The sequence below is a fragment of the Marmota flaviventris genome, chromosome 11 (genome assembly GCF_047511675.1).
Source record: "Marmota flaviventris isolate mMarFla1 chromosome 11, mMarFla1.hap1, whole genome shotgun sequence".
NCBI classification, from domain to species: Eukaryota; Metazoa; Chordata; class Mammalia; order Rodentia; family Sciuridae; genus Marmota; species Marmota flaviventris.
The window spans coordinates 53183871-53202101 of NC_092508.1; the positions used below are offsets into that span (position 1 = coordinate 53183871).

Below are 18231 nucleotides of genomic sequence, written 5' to 3' on the forward strand. Positions count from 1 at the left end.
AGTATATTATTGGTGCTACATTCTTTGTAGAATTAGAACTATGTTGACTTTATATACATAATAAAATAATAGCAATAACAGTTAAAAGAGTTTATTCAAAACTGTAGTAAAGTAGTAGTCCCATATGACAGAGTGGTACAGTTCATCGCTGTAAGCTTTTACCTATTGTTACCATTTTATTTCCAGTTTAGATTTTGAAGAATGTGCTCACAAACTGCTGAAAATGGAGTTTCCTGAAAGTCAAACAGTATGTTAACATTCTTTTTCTCTCAGTAGAATGTTCATATCGATTATGAAAATCTTTAAGGCAATAAATAGACTTTATAAATTGAAACAGTAACACAGTGCTAAATTCTTATTTTTAAAATGTACCTTTTCTGTAATTTTCTAATAACTCAAAGCTCAGGAGTCCTGGGGGTGTTTCATGTCTGCTATTCACTCCATTAAATTAAACAGGATGTTTGAATGGAATATTGGAAAAATAGGATGATTCTCTGAAAATACCATACCTGATGTAGGATTTCTGAATGATTGCCTGTAAATCAAGTTGTAACTTAAATATAGTAGGAAATTTGGTCCATCTCTTTATGAACAAATACCTTCTTTGTGGTAGGGATTATAAAGATCACACTTTTGCATTGCTCTAAATGGATACAGAAGAATCTGTTATTTTTTTCACTCATTAATTCATTGAACAAAAATGTATTGAGCATATATTGTATGTCCAACACTCTGCAAAGTATCAGGTATTAAGTGATTCGTAAATCACTTGAGGCCTTCTTTTAGTCCCAAGATACTCATCCTTTTTTTCTCAGTATACTTCATTATTCAAAGTCTCTGAACCCTAATGCCCAGATAATAAAGATTAGATTGAATAGATTATCTTGTAATTTGTTTTAAATTGTTTTCACTTGCTCTCTGCCTGTGTAGATTTCAGGTCCTTGGAACATGAACCAAGATTTTAGTGGTTTTTATTTTCATACCTTGCTTTATATAAGTGGTAGACCCAGTACAGATGCTTCAGTGAGTGTTTGGGACTAAAAGGCTGTTAAATTTCTAGCTCTTCTAGCTTTTCTTGATTATTTGAGCTAAGTCACTTTTAGATAAAAAGTTCTTTGTCTTAATTCTTTAAACATGATTCATTCTTAACATGACTTGGTATAGAATTTTGAGAAAAATGAATTCCTTTGAAGTTAAAAAAAATCTTCAGTTTGTTTAACAATATATAGTAAGTGTCCCTATTTATACTCTGCCTGTACTTGATATGCCATCCTTAGAAGGAAATAAATATGTAAATTAGCTTTTAAAATTATAATTGACACTAAAATTACTGTATGATCTTATTACATGATTTGAGGAGTATAATTAAGTCATAAATGTTATTAATAGTAATCCACACAGTAGTTATTCTAGCACCAACCTCAACATATTTTGATAATATTTTGAAGCATCTGAGTGCATTTATTTTCAAATGACTCTTAAGATCACTATAATATTTAATTGAAATGTTAAAATATTTAATTATTATAAGCCATAGGGAATAAACTTTTATAATTGCATTTAGCCTAGGGAAGAAAATAATTTGTTTTGCAAGTGGTACTGTTAGCAATGCTGTCAGCATATTGTCATGTTTTATTGTTTAAAACCTGATTAACTGCTTTATTATTGTTAAACTCAATGTTGGTAGGAAAAGTTTAAAGTAAATTGTAGTATATCAAGTTAACATGGAAGAATTTAGGAAAGCCTCATAAATTTTCAGAACTGTGAAATTTTGGTAAAGTATACCTTTCAAAACTCATTTATAAACATTTAATTGAGTTAACTTGTTGAATGATATTGTATTTAAAAAATTTAGCAACATAATGGCATTTGAAAGTAACTCCTGTGTTTTAAAATGAGGACTTTGAGTAGATTGTTTCATGGCAGATTATCAACTTCTAGTGCAGTACTATATAAAATATTATGCACCGTCAAGTCATTTAAATAGCCCACAGTTAGCTATAAACTACTATGCAGGGTAGTAGAATTCTGTAACATATGTTCTTTGCTTCTCCAGGGTTCCCTTTGTGTCTCTTTACCCTGAGACCTTCCCCCTAGAGTCTCTGACATATAGGTGTATACAATAAATTCTTATTGACATAAGTTTTAGAATATTTACGATTTTTATTTAGGTCCTATCTGTGTAGTTAAATTTGACAAAATGTCAAGATTGTTAACTAAAAATATAAAACTAAAAATTAGTTGAAAGCATATACATTTTCATAGGTCTGCTTTCTATTTAAAGAGAGGAAATATATTTTAGTTACTGTATTTGGAAAAAATGTTTTAAACTTTCTAATAAATGTTTTATTATGAAAAACTAGTGTTTAGACAGTTCTATACTGGTGGTCAGAGAATGATTTCTTCCTATTTTGTCTCCATTCACTGTGTTATATGAGTTTCTTCATCTGTGAAATTGCTACAATCAACACATATTTTATTAGGATTATTTCAGGAATTAATAAGTCACATTTATTAATTAAAATCTGTAATTACTTCAGTAGAAACATTTGTGATGTGGTATTTTCTGATCAGGGACTTATTCATTCATTAGATCAACAGAATTTTCACAGAAGTTTTCAAGGTTATCTAATAAATAGGTGATTGGACAGTATATTCTAGCAGTTACGGAATGATTCCACCTATTTATCAAGATCCATCTATAGATAGATCTGTATGCATAGCATTTATTTTGAGGCTAAAAAATTCAGCCATGCACATTTTTTTCTTTGTTCTTCTAAATACATATGTCTGTATCATCCAGAGGGTCATTTAAGTTAAAATTGAAGTCACACCCATTTGTGCTTCTGTAAATGACTCATCATGTTCTGCCTTATCCATATTACCAACATTTATTTCTTAATAATTTTTTTGTATCTTTTGGAGGTATATAACTGAATTGTTAGATATTGTGTTGGTGAGTCTGTATTTTAAAAATTCGATTTCCTTTTAGCAGTTTATTTGGTCTCTACCTGAGATAATTAATCTAATTTGCATAAATGGCTATAGATATTATCAGCTAGACTAAAGGCTTATTTCAAAAAACCCTCAATCTTTGCTTAAGCTTATAATTTTTAAAGTTTACAAAGTTGTAAAAGTTTTCTAAACTTATTTAACTATCATATTGAGAAATTATTATGGAGCATAGATCCGTTTTGTTTCAAATGGTTAATGTAATTTTCTTTTTTTCTAAATAGAAAGAACTCTGCAATATGATACTTGATTGTTGTGCCCAACAAAGAACATACGAAAAATTTTTTGGCTTACTAGCTGGGGTGAGTTCTAGCCTTGTTTCTCATCTCAGAATCTAATAGAAGTACTAAGGGTCAGAATTTTGACCACCAACATAGTAAATTAATAGTTCTGCTTTGTGGTCTGGTCTAATGTAACAATGTGTCTTCGCTAAAGGCAAATTGATCTTTACTTCCTTAGGTTTCCCACTATCTTTAGCTTCCTTTATTCCCATTTCAGTTTTGCAGTGCTTTAACATTGTATATCATCCTTCAAGAACTTTTTTAAGTTCTCCATGCTTTATACCAATTTCTCTATAGAGGACAAGTATATAATGTCTTTTCAAAATTGTAAATCAGTTAATGAAGTCAAGAACATGTTCAGGCAGCACAGAAAATCATGATCTAAAGTAATTTTTATTCCAAACTACCTATAGAGGTAGAAGTATATATTCTCAGTATATAAATGTTTGTGTCTCAGATCAACTACATGTCTAATTTTGTTTTAGGATATGTAAATCCGGGTAGAAAACGTATGTGTAGTGTGTGTATGTGTGCGTGTGTATAATGTCTTTTTTTGAACATCATGTAGAAAGATTTAGTGATAAGACTTTTTGAAGATATACAAAATACTTAATTTTGATTCAGTAAATTTAAGAATATTAATGTGTTCATAATTGTATTGACATTCAGTTTTTCTGGTATTAACATTCAATTTTTTATTTATTAGCGATTTTGCATGCTTAAAAAGGAATACATGGAATCCTTTGAAAGCATATTCAAAGAGCAGTATGATACAATCCATCGCTTGGAAACAAACAAATTGAGAAATGTTGCTAAGATGTTTGCTCACCTTTTGTATACTGATTCACTTCCATGGAGTGTAAGTTGTTGGGTCAATGTTTATACTTCTTGCCTAATTCCCTTTTATTCTCAAATATGTGACCATATTTATTTTATTAAGAAGTATGCATTAAAATGAAATGGAATACCTTTACTCTGGCTGCTATCTTTAAAATTATGTTAATGTAACAGGATTAAAGCAAAGTTAAATAATACACAAGTATAAGAAATAATATCCTTGATATATAACAGTCAGGTGCTTTTAATGACAGTATTTTCGGAGAAAATATTAATATTTTCATCTTCTGTGCACACATACATTCACACATACTCAGATCACAAAGGAGAGAAATACATACCCCCCATGTTGGTAGCACATGTATCTCTGAATTACTGTCCCTTTTTCTGAGAGAGTATGTTTCCATGGTTCCTCTTGTTAGGACTTGAGGGAAATGATTGTGATAGCAAAATCTGTTCTTTTGAGTAGATATTTTGACATTGGGTAAGGGATAGAAGAGAGATCCTGTAGTCATACAACAAGGAAAGATGTCCTTTAAGAGGAAATGTGCATCGAATTGAAAATTTGAATGTCTTTATTAGCTGTTTTTTTTTTTTTTTTTTTTTTGTACAGTTATTATTCATTCACTGCCATCATTTAGCTACCACCTATGGGTCCAGTCACGAGAGATGCTAATCAGTCAAAGTGAATTAGATATGTTCCAGCTTTATGCAAGTGTACCATATAATAGAAGAGTGATATATCCATGGCAATGATACAGATTTCAAAGTGGTAGATTATTTTTGAAAGCCAAGCTACTAAAGGAATTTTAAAGAGAAAAAAGAAAGGAATTATATCCAGGTTGAAAGAGAGGAGCAACACATGATAGAATAACATAATGATAGAATAAGGCAACACAGATCTTAAAACATTGGATAATTTTTATGGTACCTTACATACCAAGTATACCCAGTTACATTAATAGGCATTTGTAAGCCAGCCCAGCTGCCTAATCATAGTAATTTTTTACTTCCTTGTTTCCCAGTTTGAGAAAATGAAATCAAGTTTTGAACAGTTGACTAACAGATGGACTCCTGGAACACATAACCCATAAAAACTGGAGATTACTTTATTTTTTCCCCCCTAAACTGTGTCTTTATGAGGTTCAGTTTTTAAGCTACAGTCTTAGTGTTCAGAATATACCATCATTGTTTCTGTCTTTACTTTTATTGTGTATTGTTGTATTCTGTACAGAACAATGGCCTTATGCTCTAAGTGGCATACAGACCATATTTTGATGAGTGAAGTTTAGGAGCTAGTAGTGATCTTCACTTCAACATTATGTGCTCAAGCAGCATATCTTCCCTGCTATAAAAAGCACATTACACAAGGAAGAAAATGAAATCTATTTCTGCAGCATCTTAACATTTAAAAATTAGTATAGAGAAGTAGTCTTAACTTTGCCAAGAAATAATACATGTCAGCATAAGAGAAGATATTTGGATATAATTATGGTTGAAGATGAAAATATCATAATTTCAAGAGAGGTTTAAATTTATTAGTCACTTTGTCCTGCTTTTTGAGAACCAATAAAGTTGGTTTAAAAACCAGTAAAGATAATAAAATCATCTATTTCTATTTTAATTTTCAGGTTCTAGAATGTATAAAACTGAGTGAAGAAACTACTACATCATCTAGTAGAATTTTTGTCAAAATATTTTTCCAGGAACTGTGTGAATACATGGGCCTTCCTAAACTTAATGCAAGATTAAAGGATGAGTAAGTATGTTTTAGTCTTATTGTCCTTGAGGGGTTTGCCCACGTTAGCAGACAGTTCGCCCTTGGTTGTAAAACAGTTATGAGTTAATCACTCCAGGGCTTTCTTTATCCATTAGTCTCCTCTGCATCTGCTGGTATGTGGCACAAGACAACTAAAAATGTTCAGGTGGTAAGAACACAGAATCATGCCTCTTTTAATTTAGTTGGAGTATACAAAATTATTTTTACATGTTTACTGGAATGTTTCAGTGATGAGAATTACAGTTTTTGTTTTCATTTTTACCCTGGTTTTGGGTGTTGAAATGATAAATAATATTTTGTTATGAATGAATATTTATATTTATATACAAATAAATATTAGTCGGGTAATTTTCAGATTATTATATAATACCAGGGTCTTATTTTAGGACTATTATGTAATCTCTGGCTCAACTTTCTTATTTCCTGTTTATTCACATTGTTCATTTTCAGTTAGATCAACTACTAATTCACATTACTGTGTCCTTTGAAATTTCTCAGTGACTACCTGCCAAATCCATTAGTCTTTCTCAGTCCTCGTGCTCCTTCATGTCTCTGCCCCATTAAATTATTTGCTCATGTAGATCCTGCCTTTCTTTTCATTCTTCTCAGTCTTTGTGTCCTCCTCAACCTGCATCTCCAGAATTACAGTTCACCAAGATCTATACTGGGTTTCTCATGCTGTTTTTGACCTGTTCCCCCTTCTTTTGGATTTAGATATTTATTTCATGCCTGTCTACTTTATCAGGCTCATTTATTTCCTCTTCAGCAAGTTGTACTGTGGTCACACCAATTTTGCCAAGCTTGCTAAGCATGTCTGGCTCTTTCATGCTTCCTTACCTCTGTTTCTGCTACTGCCAGTCCCTCTCTGCTTGACCTGTCTAGCAGATGCTTAATCATTCTTATATTTTATATTTTACGTTATTCTATGAAACACCTTTTTCTGTGAAACACTTTTCCCTGACTCCATTGGATTGTCATGCAATGTGGAGCTCACAACCACATGTCCCAAATCAAATTGTATGGTTAATTTTTTTCTGTTTGTTCACCTTCATAGATAAAGCAATTATATACAGTCTTCATCCTTGCTCTCTCCCTTTGTTGACTACTTCCTCTATTTCCTCTGTTTTGCTTGATGCTTTGTATCTCTGTATTAGTGTGTATATAAAAAAGTTTTTAATCTTAATTGTATAGTTGTAGAAATCAAGTTGAGTAAGTTAGTACTTGACCTTATTCATTTCATTGAATAATTTAATATGTAGGCTGAAAAATGACTGTATAAGAATTTTCTATTTTTATTTGTTCTCTTTTATTAATGCTTTTTTTATTTTTTTAGAACTCTACAACCATTCTTTGAAGGATTATTACCACGAGATAATCCAAGAAATACTCGGTTTGCCATCAACTTTTTTACTTCTATAGGTCTTGGAGGTTTAACGTAAGGATAATTTTCAGAATTTTATTTTCAGTTTAAAAAATTATCTTACAGTTGCCTTTGAGGCATAATTTAACAGATTATATTTCTAATTAGGGATGAACTTCGTGAGCACCTTAAAAATACACCAAAGGTTGTTGTGGCACAAAAACCAGATGTTGAGCAAAATAAATCCTCCTTGACTTCTTCATCTTCAGCATCATCCTCTTCTGAGTCTGACTCCTCTGACTCTGATTCTGACAGCAGTGAGAGCAGTTCAGAGTCTTCTAGTGAGGAGAGTGACTCTTCATCCACCAGTAGTCAGAGCTCTGCCTCAGGTACTGAAGCCCATTCATTGTTCATTCTGCTCTTTTCTAACAAGTGTATCTCTGGTGATGTTTATGAGGAAATAAAATCATATAATTGCTTATTTGGTTTAAGAATTTGATTGTTTAAAAGCCACAATTAATTACTATAAATGATGATCTATTACTGTTGTTGTCTGTAGTGCATTACAGCATTTATAGTGCTGAAATTATATTTTGGAGTTCTTTTTATAGAAGTGAAGATATTTCCTTGGCAAGTGTTTATTTGACTGTTGACTGAAATATCATTCATAATTTTTATATAGGGGCTGTAGATTTTCACTTTTAATAATAAAAGTTTGTCTTAGTAATTGACAGGTATCACACATTTAGTGCATTCCTCATGTGCCATGAGAATTTTCAGAGATCCCACCCAAATAACAAGCACTCAGATCAAGAATTACCAGTATCTAGAAGTTCATCTGGTTTATTTCTTTCTTTGTGTTTGTGAGATTTATCCAAATTATTGCATTTATAGGTCATTCATTCCCATTGCTGTGTAGTTTCCTACTCTGTGAATGTGTCACAACCTATAATTTATCCTTTTTACTTGATGGACATTAGATTTACAAATAATATTCTCACAAATATTCTATGCATCATTGATGATCATATGTGTATGCAGAGAGTCACTGACTTACCATGATTCAACTTAAGATTTTTCAACTTTACAATGATGCCAGTACTGTATGAATTCCATAGAAACTGTACTTCCTATCTTAAATTTTGATCTTTTTTCAGGTAGCAATATGTGGTATAATATTTCTTGCAATGCCCAATTGTGGGTTAATGTAAGTGCTCTGAAGATGTTTAAGGTAGACTAGGCTAAGCTATGATATTTGGTAGGTTAGGTATATTAAATTCATTTTACAGTATTTCCAATTTACAATGAGTTTATTAAGACATAACCTCATTGTAAGTTGAATAGCATCTGTAGGCATCTGTACACATTTCTTTTGGGTATGTACCTATAGATAGAATCACTGTTGGAGGATGTGCATTTATTTGATTAGTAAATACTGCCATTTTTTGATCTATTATTCTAAATTATACTCTCACCAGCTAGGTATTGGCCGTCTTTTCATTTTAGCCATTCTGGTGGGATTGCATTATAGTTTTAGTTTTGATTGGCATTTTTTTAATCACTGATGAAGTTGAGTATCACTTGTTTTTTATTGACTATCTGGATATTTTCTTTTTTGTTAAATGGCTGCTCAAACACTGTTATATTTCCTATTGATTTACAGAGTTCCTTCTTTATTCTGGATATATATGTCTTGCCAGTCACTGTCCCCAGTCCTTTTTCTCCAGTCCTGTGAGGCTGCCAGGACCCTGCTGTCTTTCTGTCTCTTCCCTTAGCAGCAGCCCTGCATCAGCAGATGCTTCCAGGGAGAAAGTGGCTATATAGAATGTCAGCTTACTTCTCTGTGCTTCTGAGTTCTCAAGTTTTGGCCTTTCTAGTCCTCATTTCTTCATAGATTCCCTGATGCCTTTTAATGTTTCAGCTTCTTATTTTGCATTATTTTAGACTTACAGGATAGATGCAAAAACAGTACAGAGAAATCTGCATCCAGCTCCTCCTAATTATAACTTTTGACGTTATCATAGTTTTAGTTATCAACTGAACTATGGAAATTCACCTTGGAATATTACTAAAAATATTGCCAGCCAAAACTTCAGATCTTATTTGAATGTCATAAGAGGTAAAAAAATGTACATAAATTGATGACAAACCAGCAAAGTAACGTTCTTTTTTTTCTTTCAGGATCCTACTCGCATTTCGTTGCATTCTCTTCTACTGTAACCTCCCAGACTTTTTGTGTTTAATGGCTTTGACACTTCTGAAATCCTCTGCTCATTTATTTTGTAGTCCCTCAAAATAGATATTTGTGTTTTCTCATGATTAGAATGAGAGTAGGCATTTTGGCAAGGCTACTATAGAAATAGTGTGTTATTTTTTGTATACCTTGTCAGGGGGTTTATAATATTGGTGTTTTATTTTAGTGACATTAACCTTGATTGCTGAATTGAGATGATGTCCACTAGATGTCTTCATAGAAACTATTTTTCTCTATTAAATTAATATTTTATAGGGAAGTGATTTAATACTATGCAAATCTCTCCTTCAGCTTTCACTTACTAATTTTGGCAACCATTGTTGGGTCTTGTCCCCAACACTTATTACTGTGGTTTTAGCTAATGATGATTTTTTTTCTGTTTATCTCTCTTCCCCCCCCCCCCTACATTAAGTAATTGGATTTGTTCTGTAAGAAAGAGTTGTACTCACCCCCTCCCCTTTTTTTTTAATTCAACCATATTTTTAGGTTAGTATGGACTCATGCATATTTATCTTAATCTGTGGATTCAAATCCAATATTGTTACTTCATTTTGTTCAAATTATGTCACCTTTGGAATTAAGAGTTACTTCTGTTATAGCACCACAAGTTACTGCAGATCTTCAGTGCCTTTAAATGGAAGATTTTAAATTTTATCTGGTATTTTTAATTGTTTTCAGCAGGAGCACAGATCTTCTACAGTCTTCTTTATCCTACTTGGAAATGAAAATGCTGTAATGAAATGTTTTCAAAGTTTAATTCTAGTTCATATTTTCTGAAAAGATCTATTTTGTTTCACCCAAGATCAGCTCTGCTTTCTTGCATTATAGTGTCTTGGTTGGGAATTGTTTGCTTATCTAAAATGCATGTTATTTCTTGTTTGGTATGTGTGTGCGCGTGCCTGTGTATTTTCATGCTATATTTCAGAGAGATAGCACTTATTCCTGAGCTTTATATCAGAAAGCTGATCTATGTTCTCCTTTCTAGCTTATTTCAAAGTGTTTCACATAGTATCTAGTGATACTATGTTTCATCGTCTATGTGTATATATTACTATATAGTTTTACATAGACTGTGTATGTCACATAGTATGTGACATCCAGAATTGTGGGGCTCTCAGTGTTTTGTATTATTAGAGCAGGATTCCATTTGCTAACAGAAACTTTTATTCTTGAATTGAAATATACAAACACTGTTCATTTAACATTTCCCTCTTTTAATTCTACAAAATTTATTTCATAGTCTTCGTTTTGAGAACAGATGACAACACAGCATGAATTGCTGCAGTAAGGAAGCTTGCTGGTTCAATGTTAATTTTCCTTACCATATAATTCTAGTAGAGAACTTTGTTTTATTAATAACATGTTTAGTAGCATAAAAGCAGAATGAACTGCCCTCATATTAGAAAATTGTAAAGCAAACATAGCAGAGGGAGAGGGGATGGCATACCATTATGTGGCTGGGTTTCAGCGTCAGCAAAGCCCTGGGAGTGGTATAGAGCAGGGTCAGGAGGGGACATTGATTTAGCACAGGGCCAGATGGCTTCTGCTGGGGTAGCTGCAGATCAGCTGAGTTGTTTGAAAGGAACCAGAGAAATAAGTCCTTAGTGGCAAACCAACTGATTATACTGTGTGCCAGGGGTAGGCATTTGGCTCAGCAAGATTTGGGTAGACTTTGAGCAAGATTAGGCAATTTTCTTCCATGTTTTCTTCTTTCTGTATACATATAAAATTTTGAAAGAAATTTTAGTCATCTTAGCACTTTTGATTTATGTACCCAAATTAAGACGGGTAAGGTGATTAAATTTTCTTTATAGCTTAAATGGTGAGTTGTTTGACTGTATTTATATTTGTGGTTGTTAGTAAAATTGAATTGTTCAAGAGTTTTTAGAAGAGTGGTTTCAGAAACCAAGGCTTTGTAGGTATACCTATTGCCTCTCTCTGATAGCACCAGAAAGCAGAACTATTGTTTTCATAGAAAAAGAGTTTTATTTGAAAAACATATTGATGTTGTTAAATAAGCCCAGTTGTATCATTCTTTCACCTTTAGGAAATAATGTTGCTAGGGAATGTAACCACTGTATTTTGATTATGTACTGGGGGACCTGTCATGATATTTCATATGATAACATAACGCACATTGGCTGGAATTTCCATTTTGTCATTAAGTATGTGTGAGTGGAAATGTACTATTTCTAGTCACTTCCTAAAAACTTCTACAGCATTTGCTATAGAATTTAAAGTTTACTGTCTTGAGTATCAAACAGTGCTTTGGTAACTAATTGTGAGATATTGTATATTCTTAAAAAATATGCATCATGTAAATCATTGTTTATCATCAGACTTTCTATTCATTTTGACTTTGAATCCACTTATATGACTGAGAAACTTATGATGTATCAGTAAATGTTATTGTTAAATTATGAACTGAGATTTAAAAAGTAACTATATTTCATTTTACCTATGCAGCTAAAGATGTAAGAAAGAAGGGACAAGGGAAGACTAGAAGTAAAGAAGTAGATAAATCAATTAGGAACCAACAAACAAATGATAGAAGACAAGAAGAAAGAAGACCAGAACAAAAGCACCAGGAAACAAGGACTGAGAGAGAAAGAAGGTCAGAAAAACAAAGAAGTCAAAATTCAAGAGATCTGAATTGGAGAGATCCCATAACAAAACACATGTCAGACAGAAGTATTCCTTCCGATGGAAATAATTATAGTAGAGTTGGGAATAACCGAGATGAGGACATGTACATTGATTTGGAAAATAGACGTGGTGATCCAAAAAAGAAGAGAAGAGAGAGAAGAAATTCTTTTTCTGAAAATGAGAAACACAGACTCCAAAATCAGGACAGTGAAAATTTTAGAAGAAAAGATAGATCAAAGTCAAGGGAAAAGAATAGAAAACATTCAGGCTCTAAAGGTGATGAGGATAGGTATCAGAATGGTGCCGAGAGACGATGGGAAAAATCTGGGAGATACTCTGAACATTCCAGAGAATCAAAGAAAAATCAGGACCGGCGAAGAGAAAAATCTCCAACGAGGCAAAAATGATTCTACAGAATAACATAAACTGAACATGCCTTATATTCAGTTCAAACAAAGTATTTTTTACATTGATTAACAAACTTTGCAGAGAACTCTTGTAAGTACTGGTTTGTATTTGTAAATTTTTAAAATGTTTTCAACATGTTTTGTAATTGATATATCTCAAGGCCCTCCATAAAATTATTGGGAGAGAAAAGTCTCAACAGAAGGAGGATGTTAAGTCTTACTTATATTTTGTGAATAAAATGATCAAATGCTTATTGAATCAGTGATTTCTTTTCATTGACAAAATAGTTTTTCCTGAAAAAAATGTTTTTAGTTACTTAAAAATGTACTATAATTATTAGTGGCTTTTTGTGTCTCACTGAAGACCAAAATAGATGAACCATTTTAATTTAGTATTTTTACTTTAGTAATGAAATGTTATGAACTTTTTACAAGTTACCACATTTTTTTTTCAGAGTAGAGGATTTATTACAAGTTTCATATTATGTCAAACAAATTAGGTAATGTATAATTTTTTTCTCAAGTATTTTGGTGAAGCAGGGTATTTGTTAGTCTTTAAAATGATGCATGGCTATATTATGTAAAATTATTTCTCTGTTTGGTAACAGTTCTTTCTCTCTGAACTACCACATATGTTAAATTAAAACTCTTCTATTTCTCAGCTCTGAAGTTCTATCATTGGTGAGTTAATGTGTATTTAATTTGGATTAATATTTCTTTCAAAAACATATGGTCATGAGATATGCAAAAAGCCTATGATATAATTTCAATTTTTTATAAGATTTTTTAAAGGCTTCCATCATTGTAACTTTACTAATTATTATGTGACCATATTATTTATTACCATTGAAATAAAATATCACCTCTGAGATCTTAGATTTGGTGACAAGTATTTAACTGTTTACTAACTGAATTTCTTGTGCTTCCCTGCTTTAAAAGTAGATACGGTCCATTCTAGTCAATGTCTGGGCTCAAGACTACTGGGACCACCATCTTAATGTTAGCCTTCAGGCATCCCTGGATTCAAAATGTCTTTCATTTTTGTTATTTAAAATTTAGCATAGTTAATAATAAAGTCCATGTAGATAAACTTACCTGCTCCCCTCAAAAAAATATTAATTGGATACAATAGCTTAGATAAAGATTTCTTCTTTAACGTTTCTCTATTATGATGGTTGCCAGATGGTGAGTGTCTCAGAAGAGACCATCACAGGCACAGTGCATTTCACAGAACTAGCTAAGCCGTTGGATTTAAGGAGCTTGTTGGTTCTTAAGTCCTAAAGGAGTGCTGATCTAGACTAGAAATCTTAGTTTACTCTCTTTATTTTAACTTTAGCTTATAACTTTTAAATGTGAAAATAAGAAACTTTTTTTTTTTTCTGAGTACTTAAGATCTTAATACTTATTTTGTTTTGTGTTTTGTGGTTTTTCCAGGCTGGCCTCAAACTTGCCTTTCTCCTGCCTCAGTTTCCTAAGTAATTGGGATTATAGGAATGTGCTACCATGCCTCAATTAAGACCTTAAAAAGCTATTGAAGTGAATTGATTTAAAAATATAACTTAAAATTAACTTTTACTATATGCCTACGTTTGTTCTATGTACTTCAGGTAAAACAGTGAACAAAAGTGAATTTTCCATCCCCCACATCACCTGTTTTGATACTACTATTTATTCTAAGAATTCTTTCACCTCATCCAAACTTCTGATCCATTGACTTTGTTACCACCTCTGTCCACCACCATTTCTTCCCTTCCTTGTTCCATGGCCTAATTGGACGGATGAATGAACAAATCAACTAATTTAAATAAACAACCCTATGAGAATTGGCATTGTCTCCCAAAAGAAGAGACCAAGGTCCAGAAAGGCTAATTAGCCTCATAATTCTTAACTTCCAAGGCCAGTTTTTAACCACAATCAGCGTCATTGCAAAACAGGTATAAAGGATAAAAGCTTAAAAGAAGTGTTTATCTGCTCTGGCATCTAGCAGCTGTGTGATCCTTCTCTCACTTTCAAATTCATCTGTAAAATTCTTACCATTTCTACCTTACATGGTTGTGATGATTAAATGAGATTGAAGTCAAAAGGCCTACACTAGTATGTAACACAAAATGGGCACAGAACAAATAGTTGTCTTCTCCCCACCCTGGGGCCCCCACTACACAGCAAAGACTTAGAAGGACATTCAGGCTCATTGACTGGTGCATTATTAAGTGATTTCTTTCATCCCACCTATAATAATATTTATTATAATTTCTTTAAAAATTGTATTACGGTATTTACACAGAAAATGAGTGGGTTTTCTAGAGTTAAGGTGTGACGGAGTAATTCTTTGTCACTTATAGTACTTTTCCAGATGTGTATATCCTTTTAACTCAAGCAACCTGCTGCTTTTATCATACCACTTACTTCACATTTCTCAAGTGTGTTGTCAGGAAAAAAACATACTATAATATCAGGGACCTCTAATAGTTATGAGTGAGTTTTTGATTCTTAAATGCCTTGTTTACACTGTTCTTGATTTGACTTAACTCCTTAATTTCATGGCTGCTTTTATGCCTTGTGATTTTTTTGAGCCCTACTGCTTATTTTCCAATCCAATTCTCACTTTTCCCAATTTTTTCATTCTGTTCCATGTATATTCTACAGAATGTCTCATCAGTCAAGTCAATTTTCTTCAGCTCAGAGTGCCCAGTGTTACCTCTAGGTAACGTGTACATTTCCGTGCTACACCCTAGAGCCCCTGGCTGAACACCACCAGGTGGTGGTCCTCCTTACTCTCGATTTCTTGTGTCTCCTCAGCCTGGGATGTTATAACTTCCAATCATAGCCATCCCCATGTTTCTTTCTAAATGTCCTTAAAAACCTTTTGAGTTTGTTTCATATCTTGTTAGAAAGTATTCTTCTTAAGGTTAGTCATATCTTAGTGTTTTATAAAACACACTGTAAAAGTGAGGTCAAGTCTCTGCCACTACCACCTGCCCTCCGTACTATGAAGTCCATGCTTTGTGGTGAGGAATTCAACTGGAGTTCACCAGAGATCTGCTATGCACAGGTAGAAGAAGAAAAATGTTTAACTGCACACAGTCACATAGGGGTGTATGTGTCTCTGGACACACTGCAGAAAAGAGTAGAAGTTTTTGGCTAAAGCAGAAATGCTTGCTTTTGGAAAAAGACTCAGGTCCATGCAGAGTAACTTATTACCATTGAAATCGAATACTGTCTGGCAACAGCTCTGAGTTTTTATCTCACTTTTCCACTGGCTGGCTGTTGACATTTAGACAGGCCCTTTAACAGCTTTCTTAAGTTTTTCTGTCTTTGCAGTCATACAATAGAAGTATGTCCCTCTAGTGGTAAAAGACCTCTGTGGCATACATAAGAACAGTGTGTGGAACTAAGTGCTTTGCTGTTATTACTGTTACCAGTTTTATTGTTATCATTGTTGTCAACATAGACCAAGTGCCACTAGACCAGGAACTTCAAACTCTAATATCTGTAGGAGCCAGGGGGATAGCACAAGTGAGATACTGAATTGAGCCGTAAGATGAAGTCATTTCAAGATAGGTAGAAACCCATGCTCAGCTCCATCCAGTCCTAAGTGAAGAAACAAAGACCTTAAGTTGACCACTTGGTGTTTAAGACAATTAAAGAAACAATTTTTATGTAGTTTCTGATTTTTAATTGTTAATATTAATTTTTAAATTCCAAATGGGCTTGAACTATGCAGACCAAACAAAATGATGTACTAGTAAAGTAATTTTTGAGTAGCTAGTTTGTGACTCTCCTCCCTACATCCTCAAAAACTATTTACTTAATTTTGAAATGTCACTTTGTTAAACAGAGGTCCTTCTTCAGTTTCTGCCCTTCATCCTTCTTATTAACTTTGCTAACCTCAGCAGTCCCCTCTAGCTACATTGCTCTTAAAGTTTTGTCAAGTTTAATTCACTGGCCTACTCCCTCCCTATGATTCTGGTACCCACAAAACAAACCATTTCTTCTCCAGATCTGCATCTTTTCTATTTAGCAGTTGGTGCCACCAAAATCCCATCACTTAAGTTTTTACTTTAACTTCCCTTTTTCCAAATCAGCAAATCTTACCAACATTGCTTTTGTCCGTATCTCTCTACCTCATTGCTACCAGTATGATTCTGCCCTTTTTACTTTGTATTTTGTAGCTACACTGTTCAACAATAGTTTGCTGATAGCTACTGTGTGTCAGATGCTGTTCTGATTCCTGAAGATGCAACAATGAGCAAGTAGGGGCCAGTTTTCAGATGAAACTAAATTCTTAGAGGGAGAAATGAAATGAAGAATTTGGAAAAAAAAAATTTATACTTTTAAAACATGTTAGTGATTCAGAAAAGCTGAGCCTAGTGACCACTTGCACATCATCTACCTAGATTCTGATTAAAGCATTATTTCCATCCTGTCACTGCCTCTATATTGAAGTTCAATGACACCCAGATAATAGGATTAAAGTAAACTCCCAGCCTGTTACTTTAGTTTCTTCAAAGCTCAAGTTCAACCTGTCTTCCCTTGATGTTTGCTCTAGGAGCTGTCATCCTTGGACCATGATTGTGTGACAGGCATTTTAGTGTCTGAATTCTACAGGAACACCTAAAAGGTTCGAGATCCCAGTTTTGCAGCCCACACACTGGTTTCTGTCCAGCTAAGATGACAGAGCCAGGTCTCCAATGGCCACCTTAGCCTACTAGACAAGCAAAAGAAAGTGTTTTCTTAGATTGCCACACAACTTCACATTGGCTTAGCTGGTTATTTATTGCCCTGAAAGCCCTGCTTGCTGTTTATGATCACTGAATATCTGCTTACATATCTCATACCACCTAAAATATCCTTTTGCATTTACCTGTCCAAATCCTTTAGGATTCAGAACATTTATGTTGCTGCTCATGCCGAGTTTTCTTTGATGTAGAACGCAGCAATGACTCTCCTTTCTATATCACTTAAGCTGTGTCAGAGCACATAGGTTAAGGCTTTGTAATTGGCACTTACACATTGTACAGTGAAATCCTTTTTAACTTATGCTTATCCCCAAATAGATTGTCCATTCATGGGAAGCAGGAGTTTTATCACATTGCCTTTTCCTTTGCACTGTGCTACAGACCAGGGTTTCTTAACCTCAACACCATTGACAGTTTGGACCAGTTTGCTGCAGGGCCTAAATTTGGACCCTCATGGAAGAATCTTGATCATTGTGCAGCAGTCAAGTCCTAACAGAACACTATGTTTGGGGACAAAGTGCTGTCAGAATACTGGCAAGCACAATTTTCTTGCTCCTTTGACAAGGAGTTATTCCCCTGTTGTTGTGGGGTCGGACTACATGGCAGTTTCTGGACTCTTTGTATCTGGACTTATGTAAGACGATATGTATGTGTATCTCTGGCCTATCATGACTGTTATATGTAAACCGGCACATGCCCACTATAAAAGCTTGAAACTGTCTCCAGAGGGGTTTCTCCATGCCCTCAAGCTCCCCACACTCAATGTTGGAGGGATAAGCCCCCCAGCACCAGTTGAATCTCTGTTGTGTAGGGCTGCCCTGTGCACTGTAGGATATTGAACAGTGTCCTGACTCTATCTTCTAGATGCCAGGATCACAAATCTCCCAGTTCTAATAATGACTCCAGACTTTGTCA

General features: G+C 33.7%; 1 protein-coding gene across 4 annotated transcripts in view; it reads left to right on the plus strand.

Moving 5' to 3' along the window:
* Cwc22 (CWC22 spliceosome associated protein homolog) overlaps nt 1-12836 on the plus strand; it is a 54632-nt gene extending 41796 nt beyond the window's left edge. For all 4 annotated transcript variants that reach the window (XM_071619017.1, XM_071619015.1, XM_071619016.1 and 1 more), the window contains exons 14-20: nt 187-247; nt 3237-3314; nt 4000-4152; nt 5762-5889; nt 7244-7345; nt 7439-7659; nt 11991-12836. In XM_071619017.1, the coding sequence (XP_071475118.1) occupies nt 187-247; nt 3237-3314; nt 4000-4152; nt 5762-5889; nt 7244-7345; nt 7439-7659; nt 11991-12577 (1330 nt within the window). In that variant the 3' untranslated portion in view covers nt 12578-12836. The remainder of the gene's footprint in view (nt 1-186; nt 248-3236; nt 3315-3999; nt 4153-5761; nt 5890-7243; nt 7346-7438; nt 7660-11990) is intronic.
* Nucleotides 12837-18231: the final 5395 nt, after the last annotated feature.